This window comes from Thamnophis elegans, chromosome 2 (assembly GCF_009769535.1).
Source record: "Thamnophis elegans isolate rThaEle1 chromosome 2, rThaEle1.pri, whole genome shotgun sequence".
Classification (NCBI taxonomy): Eukaryota; Metazoa; Chordata; class Lepidosauria; order Squamata; family Colubridae; genus Thamnophis; species Thamnophis elegans.
The window spans coordinates 54,629,575-54,646,276 of record NC_045542.1 but is presented as its reverse complement, the minus strand read 5'-3'; the positions used below and the strand labels follow the sequence as shown (position 1 = coordinate 54,646,276).

At 46.3% G+C, this 16,702-nt stretch overlaps 1 protein-coding gene across 1 annotated transcript in view; it reads left to right on the top strand.

Moving 5' to 3' along the window:
- The window catches only part of WBP2 (WW domain binding protein 2), a 30,053-nt gene extending 16,418 nt beyond the window's left edge, over window positions 1–13,635 (top strand). Inside the window, exons 5-8 of the mRNA XM_032210808.1 lie at window positions 6,878–7,018; window positions 7,534–7,653; window positions 10,211–10,287; window positions 11,487–13,635. Of these exons, the coding sequence (XP_032066699.1) occupies window positions 6,878–7,018; window positions 7,534–7,653; window positions 10,211–10,287; window positions 11,487–11,540 (392 nt within the window). The 3' untranslated portion in view covers window positions 11,541–13,635. The remainder of the gene's footprint in view (window positions 1–6,877; window positions 7,019–7,533; window positions 7,654–10,210; window positions 10,288–11,486) is intronic.
- The last annotated feature ends 3,067 nt before the right edge of the window (window positions 13,636–16,702 follow it).

Genomic DNA, 16,702 nt, shown 5'->3' with positions numbered 1-16,702 from the left:
TAAAAAGTGGGATCATTCATTCAATCTCATACATACTCCTAACATATCCCAAACACAGTAAGAAAAAGAGATAGGAAAAGGAAGAAAAAATAGAATTGCGCACTTATTACGTTGTTAAAAAGCGAGTCCAGATAGGGCCAAATGGCTCTCCATAATTGAAGTAATTAAAATAGGTGTTGTGATTAGCGTCCAGTTATAGTCCGGAGAAGGTATGCGGGGGGGTAGTTCGTATTCCCCTCTTCTGTTGGTCTGGATAAGTCCAAAGAGTCCGGAATAAATAAAGGTGATAGGAGGCCTTCTTCCTCCTTGATTGGACTGAGTCATCAGAGCTCTTGGTATAAGCCTCTGGTCCACCAGGCTCCACCCAGTTTTAGACTCAATCCACTCAAATGGACGGTTGACCATCCTGGATCTCCAACAGGTCGAAGATATTCAAGAAGGAAAAGGAAGGAAAATTCCAGTGTCTCCCTCCTACAGCATCCCAGGCGAGCTGGCAACTCCCTGGACTGTAAGGATCGGCCAAAAGCCCCTCAAGGGGCGGCCTGCCCCCCAGGCTTCTGAGTGAGACAAGCAACACTCAGAAAGGAATTTGCCGGGTGAGCAGGAGACGGAGGGCAGAAGCCTCTGGCAGGCACGCCCGGCTGCAAGGACGCCAGCGGCGCCGGAAACTTCCCCAAGAGCCGCGGATCGTGAGAAGGGACAGGCTAGGACGGCGCGGAGCCCCCCCCCGCCCCCTGGAAGGGAGCCTTGCAAACGCGGAGTGCCCGCTCCATTGGTACGTGACCCACCTCATTGGAGGGGGCTCACGGGCAGAGCAAGGACTCCAGCGGCATGGGAAGTGAAGAAAACGGCAGCAGAGACGCGCGCAGCTCTTTGGAGCACAAGCTGCCCAGCCAGAAGATTCAAAAAGGGCGCCTTCATCTCCTGGCAAAGGTGCCATCTTGAAGCCATAAGGGACCATGTGTTCCAAGATGGCGGCGCCCAGAGGCAACAGGAGACTGGCAGGACACAGGTACTGGCAACAACAGCCGGCAGTCCCACCTGGTTAGTGACCACCCCTCAGGCGGCCCAGAGAAGGGGGGGGAGGAAAGGCAGAGACAAAAAGAAGCACCTCTCCCCCAGGGCAGAGCTGGAAGCAGGCGGGGGGGGGGGAGGAAAGGCAGAGACAAAAAGAAGCACCTCTCCCCCAGGGCAGAGCTGGAAGCGGGGGGGGGGTCACAAGCCTCCCAAGCCATCTAAATAGGAAAGGAGGAGGCATTAAAGACTGGAACAGATTTGCAAGAGGGCAATTGGCCTCAAATCCATCCCATGCCAGGGAAAGAAAAGAAAGGCTCCTGGAGGCCCTACAGCAGGTGGGACTGCAGGGGAGACAACCATTTGCAGGCAAGAATCCCCTTTGACACCCCTAGTCCTTGGGGTCTCTCCCAGAGGTGGCAATCCCCCTCCCCCATGCTGCCTCCCTGAGATCAGCCTCTGCCACCACCACCCAGACAGGCAGGGGCCCCCAGCCAGCAAGCTCCCACAGGGGCCCCCAATTTTCAGACATAATGATGCAGGGCTTCCAGCAATGCCTGACATTGCTGCAGCAGCCTCAAATGCTGCCTCAGTGGCATCCTCTCCTAGGATACCTGAAGGGCTGGAAATCCAGGGGGAGGACAGCTTTAGCTCCTCAGCCTTATCACGGGAGGAGAGTGAGCTGGATTGTGAGGAGGGGGAAGTCAGGGAGGATGACCTATCCGATGACATAGGCTTGCCCCCCCCCTAAGCTGACCTTCACCGGGTTGTTCCAGCCTTTGTTATATAAATCACTCCCTTTTAAGGGTTAAGCAGCCACCAGGCTTGGGAACAGAGCAGCAGAGGCACCGCCTCAGCAGCAGGGGTTTTCTGCGGAAACCAGGTTTGAGGAGCAGGCCATTGAGACCGACACAGTGCCAACTCCCAGGGCCTTTCTTGAATCGGTCAAGTGCCAAGGGGCCACTCGCATGCTCACATCCACAGACAAGGCCTTCTTCAATGTGGATCAAGACATGGAGGGGGTGCTATCCCACCCACCAGGGGCGCCTCGGCTTTGGCTCTGCATACACCCCTGATTTTGCCAGGGGAACCTGAGCAGGCTCTGACGTTGGAAGACAGGAAGGCGGGCCTCACCCTCCGAAGAGGCATCAGGCAGCCGCCTGGGCGGTGAAGGCCGCCACCACCGCCTCATTGTTCAACAGGTCTCCTGGTCTGGCTGCAGGAGCTGCAACAACGCATCCCCATTACTGAGGTCAGAGCGCACTAGGACATCAATAAGCTGGGGGCGGTCATCCAATCTGTGGCGGATGCCTCATTGTCTGCAGCCAGGTTTGCCTCCAGGGCAATTGCTCCACTGTTGCATCTCACAGGCTGCTGTGGCTGAGACAGTGGCAGGCGGAGGTTCACCACAGGTGGCGCCTGGCATCCACTCCTTTCACAGGAGATGTCCTTTTGGACCCGCTCTGGACCCCTATCTGGTCGAGAATAAGGACTAGAGGAAGGGTCTCCCCACAGCCCCTAAGAGGGGACAGTTCAGGACGGTGCCTTACTCCAGACGGCCCTGTTCCCGGGGACAAGACTTCGGGTCCTCCTTCTGGGGTTAGGATCCCTTCAGGGGTTCAGGGGCGGGGTACTCAGGTGCCAGGCATTACTAGGAGGCTCTTCCGGCAGGCAGAGATGCCAAGATAGGCAGCAGAGGGGCAGGCAGCAGAAGCGGCCCTTCCGAGGGAACGGAGGATGTGGTGGTGGGGGGATGCCCCTCCCGCAAAAACTAAGGCCAGAACCAAGTCACCCCCCCCCAGGGGGGCGGTTGGCATACTTCACCGACTGCTGCGACCGTGCCTCATCAGATAAATAGGTTCAGAACACCATGAGGCAGTCTGGCTCTGGAACTCCTGTCTAAACCCCTGGGGTTTTTCCAGAGCTGCCCGGTTTCAAATAACCCGGCACGGAGATTACTGATGCAGGAGGCTATAAAACTCCTGCTGGACATGAAGCCATCCAGCCAGTGCCTCTAGACAGCAGGGCCAAGGGCATTACACCATCCCTTTCGTAATCCCCAAGACATCGGGGATGGAGGGCAATTCTGGATCTGAAGTGGTGGGACCACTTCAATCGTTACAGGAGGTTCAAAATGCATTCCCTCCACTCCATCTTGGAGGGAATCAGACAGGGAGACTTCCGCACTTTTATAGACCCCACAGAGGCCTATTTACACATTCCTATCATTAGGGATTACAGGAGGTTTCTCAGGTTCAGCTACCTGGGGCAGCACTTCCACAACCAGGCCTTGCCCTTCGGCCGGTATTCCTCCCCGCAAGACTTCACCAAGGTAATGGCTGCCTTAGCAGCGAGCTGGAGGCAGATTCCAGTTAGGATTCTAGGCCACCTAGATGACCTCCTCATACAGTCATCCTCCTTTGAAGGGGCATTAGGGGATCTAGATATCACCTTGCCATTCCTGAGGGAGCACGGGTTCTCGGGGAATCCGGTTAAAAGCCAACTCTACCCTTCCACTAGGCTCATTCACCTAGGTCCTAGGGGCTCTGATAGACTCAGTGGCAGGTAAGATATTCCTGTCACCCAAAAGACAGTGCTCGCTAAGATGACTAGTCATCCAGGTAATCAAGGGAGACAGGGTGCCTTTAGCCACATGGTCTAGATGGTTAGGCACTAGGGTCTCAGCCTTTGGCATTATTCCTTGGGCCCGTCTCTACATCAGAGACCTACAAGGGTTCCCTTGCCGTTCCAGCAAAGGCACAGGAGCTACTCCCAGGCCAGGGTTCTTCTCCCGGCAATAGTTCCACGCTCACTGATCTGGTGGACGTCCCCGGCGATAACCAAGGGCGAATTCTTCAGAACGCCAGACCGGGTGACGGTAGCCACGGGTGCCAACCTGTTCGGAGGGTGGGGGGCGCCCACCTACAAGACCAGATAGTGCAGGGACAGTGAACCAGACAGAACTGACTCACAATATCAACTGGTTGGAACACAGGGCAGTTCGCTTGACCCTAGAAAAATTTCACCACTCTGTCAAGGACAGACACATTCCAGCTCCCCCCCCAGACAATATTGCATCCAAGGCCCACTTAAACAGACGGGGGGACCAAGTCGAAGGCCCTCATGCGGGAGGCCAAAAGGCCGGGTCAGTGGGCCGAAAGGAATGTTCTCTCCTTAAGGGCGGAACATATAGCGGGGGTGGAAAACATCAGAGCCAATTGGCTCAGCCGGGCAGAAGTGGACAACTCGGAGTGGAGATTGCACCCGGCGATCTTCAGAGAAGCGATGGACCACCTCAGCCACCCGGAAGTCGAGCTATTTGCCACCCCCCACAACACCCAGCTCCCAAGGTTTACGCCAGGTACCAAAGCCTGGGGTCAGAAGGGGTGGACACCCTCCTAGGCCCCTGGCCTCGGGGACTGCTCTACGCTTTCTCACCCTTGCCCCGGATTCCCAGGGTCATCCAAAAATTCTTTGGGAGGGGGCGGAGGTGGTACTGGTTGCCCCCTATTGGCCCAGGAGGCCATGGTTGGCAGACCTTCAGTCGCTATTGGGGGACAGAGCGCAGAGGATTCCTCAGGATAGGCTCTCCCTTAGGCAGGGGTCACTGGAACACCTGGAACCCCAATGGCTCCAATTGACCACTCGGCGGTTGAGCGGAGCATCCTGAAGGAGGAAAGACTTTCCATCAAGGGGATAGAGCCCTTTGTGCTCAGATTTCTTCAGGCAGGCCCGGCAAGGGGTTAGACCCTAACACGTTTAGGAGACAAGTCTCGGCCATTTCTCAGCGCTTCTATGCGGTAGAGCCCAGGCACTCAGTCAACAACCTTTGGCAAGGCAGTTTCTGAAGGGGGCATCCAACCTCACACCACTCACGATACACAGGTGCCCCTCCTGGGTCTTGCATAAAGGGCTGGATGCTTTAAGGGGGCTCCATTTGAACCATTGCGAACAATGTCTCTAAAGTTTTTAACCCTTAAGGTGGTGTTCCTAGTGGCCATCAAATCTGCCAGGCGGATATCACAGCTGCAGGGCCTGTCCATGGAGGACGACCTCTGCATCTTTCACCAGGACAGAGAGGTGCCGCGGCTGGACCCTTCCTTCATTCCTAAGGTGGGTTCACGTTTCCACAAATTACAGGACCTGGGTGTGCCCAATTTCTGTCTGGATCCTGCTCACCCCCTAGAGAAGAAGTGGCACACCCTAGACAGAACCTGCCCAAAGAGAAAGTCCGAGGCCCGGTTGGTCTCCTACCATCTGTGGTCTCTGGGTAAAAAGGTGACTTCCACCACAATAGGCAGGTGGTGAGGACCTGCATTGCTACAGCCTACCAATCCCAGGGCATGCAGGCACCAAGCCCCATCACAGCACATTCCACACGAAGTGCAGCCACCTTGGCATCCTGGGCTACACAGGCCTCTTTGGCGGAGACATGTAGGGCAGCCGCAGGGTCTTCTTCCTCACCCTTCGTGAGGAACTACAAGCTGGACACCTTTGCCTCGGTGGAGGCTTTGTTTGAGCGCAGGGTACTACAGGCTGTCCACAGGGCAAGGGAGACATCTCACCAGGCTTAGTTTGGCCAGGGGTCTTCAACTTATTACCCACCCTAGGGACGTTTGGCTTTGGTACGTCCCATCCTGGATACTCCTCCCCCTCACTATGGAGAAAGGGCGTTGGTACTTACCTGATACGCCTCTTCTCATAGTGGGGGGGGAGTATCCAGACCCCCCCTGTCACGGTAAGGTAACATTTACTAGGTTGTAGGTTGTAATAACATGATCAAAGTAGGATTCAATAAAAAGTAGAAACCTTAACAAGGTCTGGAGTGGATGGTTCAACGAGTCGGACAGAGTTCTTTGTCTACAAACTGGGTGGAGCCTGGTGGACCAGAGGCTTATACCAAGAGCTCTGATGACTCAGTCCAATCAACGAGAGGATAAAGTCAACCCATCCTGGATACTCCCCCCCCCCCCACTATGAGAAGAAGCGTATCAGGTAAGTACCAACGCCCTTTTCTCCAGTGTCCTGCTTTCTTCCACTAACTAGTTCAATGCTGGACTTAGGCGGTTCTGCTTGCTTTGTGTTTCTACATTTCTACTCTGTTTTTATCTGATACATTAGAGTGGGGGTGTCAAACGAAGGGGGAAAATGTTGTGAAGCCTCACGCAACAGTAACGTGATGCGGTGAGTTTGACACCCATGCATTAGAGCATTTAAACAAAAAGCCAGAACTGTTTTGCAATGCTGTTGGCTTCATTTTTTTGCTCCTGTACCAGGCTTCACAAATTCTGTTGTGAAAAGGAAGCGATAGAACTAAAGAATATAACATCATTTTAGGTAGTCTTCGACTTAACAACTACAATTGGGACCCTAGTTTAGATTGTAAACAGGGCAGTTGCATGACCTTTCTTGCCACGATTGTTACACAAATCACTATTGTTGTTAAGCAAACCATGCAGTCATTAAGCGAATCCAGTTGTCCCCGTTGACCGCTTGTCAGAAGCCAGCTGGGAAGGTTGCAAATGGAGATCACATCACTTCAGGACACTGCAACTGTCATAAATACACGCCAGTTGCCAAGCATTCACAGGATCCTCTGACAGTCATAAGTGTGAGGACTGGTTGTAAGTCATTTGTGTCAGTGCCATTGTAACTTCTGATGGTCTCTAAATGAATGATTGTAAGTCAAAGATCATCTATGTAGGAGACTCGCCTGTAATTACTGATATTGCTAGTTGATTTTAATTGGTATTGTGATGTCAGTGAGCTTCATGTATCTTGTGGAAGTGGGTTCTGGTTGTTGTATTCCTGAAATGCTTCCTGTCAGTTTGGTTGAATTAATTTATTCATCTTTGTTTTCTAGCTTCAAGAGGAGAAGGTCCCAATGGAGCCTATGGTTACTCCTACATGCCAAATGGGGGCTATACCTTCCCACCACTTGCAACCAATGGGATATATCCTCCTCCTCCTCCTTCGGGATACCCTTATCCACCACCACCACCTGGTGAGTTTTGAAAGTAAAAGGAGGCCATTTTTAATTCATGTTTCAGTTAGAAATATATTAGGGAAACCCAGTGAGGCTCACTGTTTCATCCTGATTTTCACCTTATTTTCAATTGTCACCCTAACTGGCAACTCCCTTGTTAAGTTCTACTGGGTAATATATGGTTCATCCTTGTCCCAATACTTCTCCATACCTTTCATAGGTTGATGAAAATATTCAGACAAGGGAGCCAATCTGGATAAGTTGGAAGCAATTAGCATGGTCAGAAATATATCTGAAATAGCTCTGATTTCTATTTCTTCTTCTTCTCCTTCTCTTCCTTCTCTTCCTCCTCCCCCTCCCCCCCTCCCCCCCCTCCTCCTCCTCCTCCTTCTCCTTCTTCTTCTTCTTCTAAATTGGGCTCTTTAATGTACCTAAAAAGGTCAATTTGAAGGTGGACATGTCAATGAAACTGTGGTTTGTCTCAGCTAATTGTTTTTGCAGTTCTGTACACTTGTCTTTTTACATTGTCCTAGAATTGTATCCTGGCCCACCAATGGATGGTGCTATGGGATACATGCAGCTTCCGCCTCCTCCCTATCCTGGACCTATGGAGCCACCTGCTGCTGGCCCAGATCATCCCACCACTCCAGCAGGTAAGATGTTTGCACAAAGGCCAAGAAAGGAAATTTTCTGAAGAATGATAGATTGGCGCAAAGCCTTTGAATCAGGGTTCACATATGTAGCCTTTCTAACTTGTGCCTTGCTAGTATGTTGGTATACTACCCTGTTATTCCCAACCAATACATTGTGAAGGCACCAGATTAGGAAAGGTTGTGCTAGTCTTAGCAAACCACATTAGCATTTGTTTTGTTGACAAAGCCCATTTAAAAGAAGACATATTTTGGAAAGCAAAGAGACGTAATTTTAACTTGGATGGCTAATTTCTAAAAATGGTTCAATTGAAGTTCCATTAATCTCCTTTGCAGGACCTCAAACTAAATCTATTTATAAATGAATTGCCTTTTGTTATTGTCAAGCTTCACAAATGCAGTTTGTAGAGATAGCAAAAAGGTATTTTGTTCACCCTGTGTATCACCAATAAAAAGGCAAAACATCCAGCAAATTTCACCAAAAAATAAACCTAGGAAGGGCTGAGTTTTCACTAAAAATTGTAGGTGGTTACTTCCTAGAAAGAATAACAGCACAAGTTTTATTTACATGGCTTTTTAATATAATATGTTTTTAGTTAATTGAAAACAAAATAAAAATAATAACCCACACAGTTATCAAGAAAGAATTAAGAAAAAACATACAAGAAAAAGAAAAGCATGCAGGGCATATATTCCTATACAGAGTGTGCCAAAAGCCGGGCCTCACAGAAGTTTATTATATAAATTACATTGCATGCTTGAATTGGTTCCATTTTCTCCTAAACTATAATTTGACTATAATTTTGTCCAATAGCATAGACTAGGAGTTTTTAACAAATATTACAAAATAAAGAGGAAACTTTCATGGTATAAAATGTATTATTAGCAAAGAACTAGAGAGAGAAAATTTTAGAGGCAAATTCAGTGTGTAGTGTTGGAGTCAGTGTTTGGCAATAGGCCTGTTATTGTTGAAGAGTGGCAGTATGTCAGAGGGTATAATCTTCCTCTTGTGCACAAAGACTACACATCTGCCTGGAGAAGAAGGGAATCAGGAAAGACTTCAGTTTTTTATCCTGACTGTGGCTTTTAGAAACTTTTAGTTTGATTCTTAGAATAGTAAGGGTCACAGTTCTTGAAACATATCCCTGCAGTACAGGGTGGGTTGCTGCTGCCGATTCGGTGCACATGCAATTTTGGGCTCCGTGTGCAGTTGCCCAAAAATAGATCTGTGCATGCGCAGAACATAAAAAAGGGGGTTCAGAGGTGTGCCATACCTGGGTCACTGCTGGTTCTGGTGATCCAGGCCGGAAAACCAGAACGATGCTCTGTTTGATATTAGAAGTAGGTGAAAATAAGTCCTTTTTAGCTAAGCAGAATAATCCTATTATTATATGATTAAAGGACAGTAGAGCTTCTCTCCTTACCTTATACTGCATTTTGGGAAATATGAGAAGCAAGGTCAATACTGTATAATACAGGAGATGATTGGTTGCTAAAGCAGTATTCCATCTTGGAAGCAAGAATTGGCTGACATGAACTGCTGCATTGTTTTAGCCTTGTCCTTTGAATAACTTTAGAGGACTTAACGGAATTTGAGTAGCTGATTTCATTCCTCTAGGAAAAAACATACAGCAGCTTTGGGCAAAAATGGCAAGAGAATTACAGCAGGGATTATACATTGTATTAAATGACAATGTGATCTGTTTGATTTGATCTAGCACAGAATATGACAGTGATTTGAACATTCAGGTTCAACCCTAATTTCCAGCTTAATAGTTATCAATAAGACTTATGTATTATGTATTTTCTTGAATAAACCAAAGCTGCCTAGAATCCTACACATGCTAAGTGTAAACCATGGTTTTACAAGCCATAATATATAATTTCACCCACCATGTTAAACCACTTAGAGCCATGATGGCGAACCCATGGCACGTGTGCCATAGGTGGCACGTGGAGCCATTTGTTAGGGCACATGAGGCATTGCCTTGTCAGCTCCAGTGTGCATGTGTGTGCTGGCCAGCTGACTTTGGCCTTCTTTTGAGGTCATTTTTCGCCCACGAAAAACTGGCCCTATAGGCAAACCGGAAGTTCGGGAACGGACTTCTGGTTTGCTTGTAGGGCCGGTTTTTGCCCTCCGGAGCATTCAGGAGCCTTCAGGAGATTTGAAGGCTCCGGAGGGCAAAAAACGACCCTACAAGCAAACTGGAAGTTGGGGGGGAGGCGGAAAACAGCCCTACGAGCAAACCAGAAATCTGTTCCTAAACTTCCAGTTTGCCCGTAGGGCTGGTTTTTCGTGCTCCGAAGGCTTTAGGGAAGCTCCTGAAGCCTCCAGGAGGGGGGAGGGGGGAGAAGCCTCTGCAGCCTGGGGAGGGCGAAAAAAGTGCGCTAAAAACAGGGGGCATGCATGTGGGTCTTGCACATAGCATTATGGGTGTGGTGTGCCCGCGAGCCAAAAAAGGTTCACCAGCAGTGACCTAGAGTCACGTGTGAGATAAGCAGCTATATAAGATTGATTATCACAATAATCACTAATATGTGCTGTTGGGTTTCTTTATAGCTGAAGCTAAGGCTGCAGAAGCTGCTGCAAGTGCATATTACAACCCAGGGAACCCTCATCATGTCTACATGCCCATGGTAACTTTCAAAACTATATTTAGAGCAAGTGGAAAAAGTGTCTCTCTCGGTTACAGCTCAAAACTTCCACATTCCCTTTCTTTCAAATCACTCTAAACGCTGCTTTCTCGTTTGGTTTTTCCCCCCTTCTACCTTTAACTTTGGTGGGATCTTGTTTTGGGGTCTTTTTGCATTTCACCATCCCAATGATATCTTCCTCTTCTGGTGAATTTTTCTAGAAATTTGCCCATGTATGCCCACTTCTTCTTTCTGTATAACAACCTTCTCCACTTCCTTCTTTCTGATTTCTCAACGGCAGCTTCATTGGCTTTCCTCATATCTGCCCAATTTACTGTCTATATTTGTCGTGGAGGACATAAATATATGTAGGCTCAGATTTTTAAACAAAGAGATGGAAAATGAGGGAGATTACATGTGGTGATTAAGTGTATATAGTTTTACAGGGAGGTTGCACTATTTGAGGATGTTTTATAGAAATTATTTCTATAATTTCCCTAATTATATAGTTAATTTTAATAAGATATTGCAGAGGCTCTATCAGGGGAATTTGATTTGCTTTTTTTTGGTGGGAGGGGAATCCCAGGCCACAAAAGCTTTTGCCTTTGCTGTACCTCTCACAGACAAGAACAGCCCTTAACGCATCCTTGATTGACAGTGTTTGTGAGTGTCATCTTTTCTTTCATCATGGAACTCACAGCAACTTTGAAAGGATTCCCAATGTCTCTTCTACCCAGGCACTAACTCGATCCAAGATTCTTAGTTCAGCAAGTTGGCTGCATTGTATGTCCTCAGACCACATCCAAGGGCCCTTTAGCATGGCTGTCTCTATTGCCTTAAATAATCTTCCAACTTGTACATAGTAGCTTCGTACATCTATATATTGCTATATATTACAAGTTAGCACATGGGTCTAATTATTAGGCAGCATTATTCATTTATTTAACACTGCCTGATATTAGTAAGGGAAAAGTAGATGACAGAACATAAAAGGTGCCGAAAATAGATCTTATGGGGGGGGAAAACCAAGCTTTTTAAAATTACACGATAGTACAAGAGAAACCACACCCCCATCAATTTAAGAACATGATTCGTGCAGTATAAGTCTAATTTATACTTGTTACATATATGAAGCATAAGAAATGCTCTGCAGTTGAAATATGTGTAATAATAAACTGAAGTTTTTCTCTCTCCCATTTTAGGACCAGCCTCCTCCACCTCCTTACTTTCCTCCAGAGGACAAGAAAACCCAGTAGAGAACCATCATCACATGTTGCATCCTTTATTGCCATGTGGCTAAATATGACAGCGATAAGAGCCACCTTGTCTTCCCCACCCCCACCCTACCCCAGTACATGTATCGCTCATGGACAGAAATGACAGATTATATATATATGCCAGTAGGAAAGTGTTTCTAATGTTTTCCTGGATTTGGGAATGCACAGACACTTAATACATTGTTCTCCTCTATATGATATAATGAAGGAGTCTTTTCCCCTATCCCACCTTTTAATTGTCCCAGAGAACATTCTTTCTTGAAGAAAGACTACTTCAGCTGAAACTTATCAACAGTTATTGAATTTGGTAGGTGTTGATATTTTAGGTGCTGCCCAGCTTATTCACGGTGAAGCTTCAGAAGAAAATTATCTCTGATCTTTTGATTGGTTCTTCGTTGCATGAACCCTGCCATCCTCTGATTAAGGAAGTTCACTGATCTTCTGACAAATTTGACAGCATGTATTAGACATTTGATTCTACTTGGACAATGGGATTTTCTGCCATTTCTACAAGATGCATGTATGGTAGCACAAACGCTTCACACTATGGACAGCCTTGCCTACTCTCTTAATACCGTGGCTCTTTCAGTTTTACATTAACAAAGTGGTGGCTGCATAGTTTTAGCCAGGAAAGCATCTTTACCTCTATAGTTAACAGGGTAGTTGATTTGACCAAATGGCTGATCGTCCTACTACTAGGTGATATGGTTTCTAAGAGAAAAAAATAGTCGTATATAAGCTTATTTATGTGTTTAGTTTAATATTGCACAGATTTTATTCCTTTAATTTTGAGTGTATTGCAACTTGAAGGAACAGATTTATTTTATGGTTTTCAGCCATCACACTCTCTGTGTGTGTGTGTGTGTGTGGTGAACATCAGATTACCTTTCAATAACTCTTTGGTTTGACTTCATACATTCAAAGGCTTTGCTAAAAAAAACAGTTAATGCCTTGTAGGGCTTTGCCTCTTTCCTTGAGTACAAGTCTAATGAGTAAAATGCCATATTCAGATCACAATAAGGCAAAAAAAGGTTTCTTGAAACAAAATGTGGGGGGAGGGTAAGAGGTAGGTTATAGGAATTTTCTATGGCAGTAGGTCTTTAGGATGTTTGGCTTCCAAAGATTTTGGAAACTTATTGGACCAGTTGAAATCCTAGTGCTGGCATCCCCTCGTTTGTCTAAAATAATGAAAATTATCTCTTCATTCTTTAACATTAAATCTGATTTGATGCTGAAATTACACAGATATAAAACTTGTAAAACTACATACCCTTACTGCCCTTGATAATAAAAAATACTTGAAATTGACATTTCAAGTACTGCTACTACAAAACAAAAATAAAAAATGGCCTCACAAACTTGGGCCTTCTTTCCCTGTTGCTTCAGCCCAAGTTCTATGTAGTGCTTGAAGCAACACCACTCCTTTCCAACTTTGGGTGCATGTCCGCACTCTCCCACTTGGCAGTAGATACAAATTGCTTCCTGACTTTTGCTCCAGATTGTCCTGGGGCAAAACACAACATCCGGGAACAAGAACATGGCAGAATAGTGGGGTCTTTCTGCATGCTTCTGCAATGCTTAGTTTTTGCTTCCCTGACTTAGCACAAATCTTTTGCTTTTATTAAAATTTATGAACAAGCAGACTTGCATTATTTGGAGCACTTTGCTACACATCTGTAGACTTGAGAGACAGTTCAGGTTGGAAGTACTGCAACATAAACATTCCGGTGCTTTTTCAGCATCTGAAAAAAGTGTTGCAGTGCTCTTTCCTCTAGAAACTGAAACACTAACTGATAACTAGGTTTTTCAGTCTGACTACAACATATTTTAGGTTTCTTTAGTACTGTATGGTTTTTTGCAAATGGTTTCTAGCTGACCTATAATATACTTTTTAAAAAGCCATGCATTTTTCCCTAGATTTGCTATTTGAATAAAAGTGATATAACCAAATTGTTATATGAAACATCAGTATGTATTTTAGAGAAATTTTGTTAATATGGATGTGAAATGGCCCTCTTGAATGCGAGGTTACCTTTTGATTTGCTGAGACTGAAATAAAACACATGACATCACATTGCTTTGGTTCAGTGGGTCAACCTATTGAAAAAAAGTGATTTGTGACCTGTTTTGACCAGAGGTGGCATTCTGTCGGTTCGCCCCGGTTCTGGCAAACTGGTAGCGGCGGCGAGAGGCTCTGCCCACATGACATCACAGATGCTCTGTGCATGCACAGAAGGTTATGCGTATGTGCAGAGGTGCTATGCAGGAGTGAAGCAAGTGCATGTACCCGTGCTCCCGCTTCCAAACCGGTAACCAAGGTAAGAGAAACCCATTACTGGTTTTGACCCTTATGAATGTTGCAGCATTCCCCTGGTCACTTGATCAAAATACAGGCACTTGGCAACTGGCACGTATTTATGACAATTGCATTGTCCTGGGATCATATGATTGCCATTTATAACCTTTCCAGCTTGTTTCTGACAAAGTCAAGGGAGGAAGCCAGATTTGCTTAACAACTGCATGATTCACTTAATAACTCCAATGATTCGCTTAGCTGAGGCAAAAAAAGGGTTGTAAAATGGGACAAAACTCAACTGCCTTGGTTAGAAATGAAATGTGGGGCTCAATTGTGGTTGTTAAGTCGAGGACTACCAGTAACCTTTTACCTGTCCAGACCTGATTGAGACAGGTAGAATGGCTTGAATTGCTATCAGCCTTCTAGAGATTTCGAAGAGGCTGCCAGCTTAAAGAACCAGTCTTCCTTTTAAGGGTGGGTTTCCCAACTTCAGCAATTTTAAGATGTGTAGATTTCAGTTCCTAGAATGGCCATGCTGGCTAGGAAATTCTGGGAGTTAATTTTTTAATCTTTATCAAATTTAGATGCCCCTCATCTCACAGTTCGAGGGGACTCATGAGTGGCTTATAATAAAACACATGGAAGTAAAAACAATTATAAATATTAAAAATAGATTACAATTACAGAAGATTAAAACAAACTGAAAACTATGGGACTAGACTGGAGAGGAGGTGGTGGCTCCTCTTTTAGTCGAAGTACCCATATTTTAAAGTTGCTTAGGCTGGAAAATACTGGTTTTTAGTTAGCCTTTCCACAAAGGAAGGGAACTCGTGGCTCTGTAAATGTTGCTGAATTAGTCCTCAGTTTTCCATACTGCTAGCCATGCTGGTCGGGAAGATTTGAAGAATCAGAGGATCCCTATCCTTGTTTCTGACAGAAGTTCCGTTACATTCATAGTGACTAACTTGAATAAGCAGAAATGCAATTATGTACAGTAGGCTTTATTATAAGCGGGCGCATAATCAAGTTAGTCTCCATCTGCCCTGCTACTTGCCACTTTCAGAGAAATTGTTGGTTCTTCCTAAAACATCACTGTGGGAGGAAAGATGTGTTAGTCTATAATGGCAAAACAGGTGGAGGAGCCTAATAACACCTTTTCTGATAAACCCATTTTATTAAAAAACAGGCTTTCATCTTCAGCTCCCTTCTTCGGGAACCATGGGACCAACTTGGCACCTCCTAGGTCAGTGATGGCGAACTTTTTTCTTAGGGTGTGCCAAAATTGCATGTGCGCTATTGCGTGCGCACGTGTGCCAACACCAATTCAATCCTCCCTGCCCACCTGCCTATGGGTGCATGAACCCCCCTGCACATGCATGCACTACCCCTTTCCAGGCTCCTGAGGCTTTCCTGAAGCCTGGGGAGGGCAAAAATGACCTCCCCTGTGTGTCCCCCCCCCCCCTGGAGGCCCTCCAGAAGCTGGAAATGGATCGTTTCTGAACTTCCAGTTGGCCATTTGAGGCTGTTTTTTCACCCTCCCCAGGCTTCAAGAAAGCCCCCAAAGGCTGGGGAGGGCGAAAAACATCTCCAACGAGCCAACAGGAAGTTTGGCAATGAACTTCCAGTTGTCCCATTGGGCTTGTTTTTTGCCCTCCCCAGCCTCTGGAGGCTTTCCTGAAGCCCAGGGAGAGCAAAAATGCCCTTCCCTGGCCCTCCGGAAGGCCACAAATCAGCTGCGCACGCAGGAGCTGACAGCTGGCGTGCCAGCAAAAATGGCTCCATATTTGCCATCACGGTCCTAGGTACTGCTCCCATCTGTCTGATTTGCATGGTGGCAGTAGAGTGACCTCTGAATTTGCTTCAGAGGAAGACTGATAATGCTCCTGTTGATAATGCTCACAGAGGGGGCTCTACACTGCCCAAAGAGCCTGAAGCCGTTCACTGGTCAAATAACATTTTCATAGTGTGGCTGTTCGATTTCATTTCCTGGTATGAGTCATATGACATTTGCTCCAGTACACCGAAGAGTTAGTGGCCTATAAGCCAATGTAAGCACTAGTAAAGCCAGGTTGTTCCTCCTGAGTCTGCTGACTGCCAATATCAATAACTCTTCTACCATTGTGTAAGTGGGATAAACAATGGCATGCACACCCAAAGGAGATGAGAAGCAACAGCAATACACCCAGAAAGATAATGTCAAGATGGCATAAGACTCTTAGTCATAGTTAACTCATCCATAATTAACTCAGTTTGGGGGATTCACATAATAACTAAATAATTCCATCGCTTGCATTCATACAAGCTAGGCTGAAATGTGTTTGCGTAGTGCAACTACAGACACTGAATTTGTATAACATTAAATGCACACTTGTAAGATGCAAGCCAGGCAGCTGTGTATTGTTACCCTGACAATTTTTGGAATCTGGCATCCCTTGCATTTTGAAAAGCGATGGCTTTGGTAGCAATATTTCCATTGCTGGGACCTCTTGCAAAACCTGTATGGCTAAAAGAAACCCATTACTTGGGGTATTATTTACACACAGCATGCACATGTCTCCTCCCTACCAATAATCTCAGAAGGATTTTTATTGGTGTAGTGCTGCCTGTGTTCCTGCCTCATAGCATTTGGCCCAACCCTTTACAGTAAAACAAGTCAATAACGATCTACAGCTGTCAACCTCCCCTGCTTAAGAGGTTTCGAAAGGCACTTGATACAGAACCAAGGTGAGTTCTGCTTTCCCCTTTCTTTCTATCACCATTAGCAAGCTATCCTGCCTGCTCCTGTTAAGCGGGAGCTCAGACTTTAAGCATTTTTAGACATTTAGACATTTATTAAGATTTATAG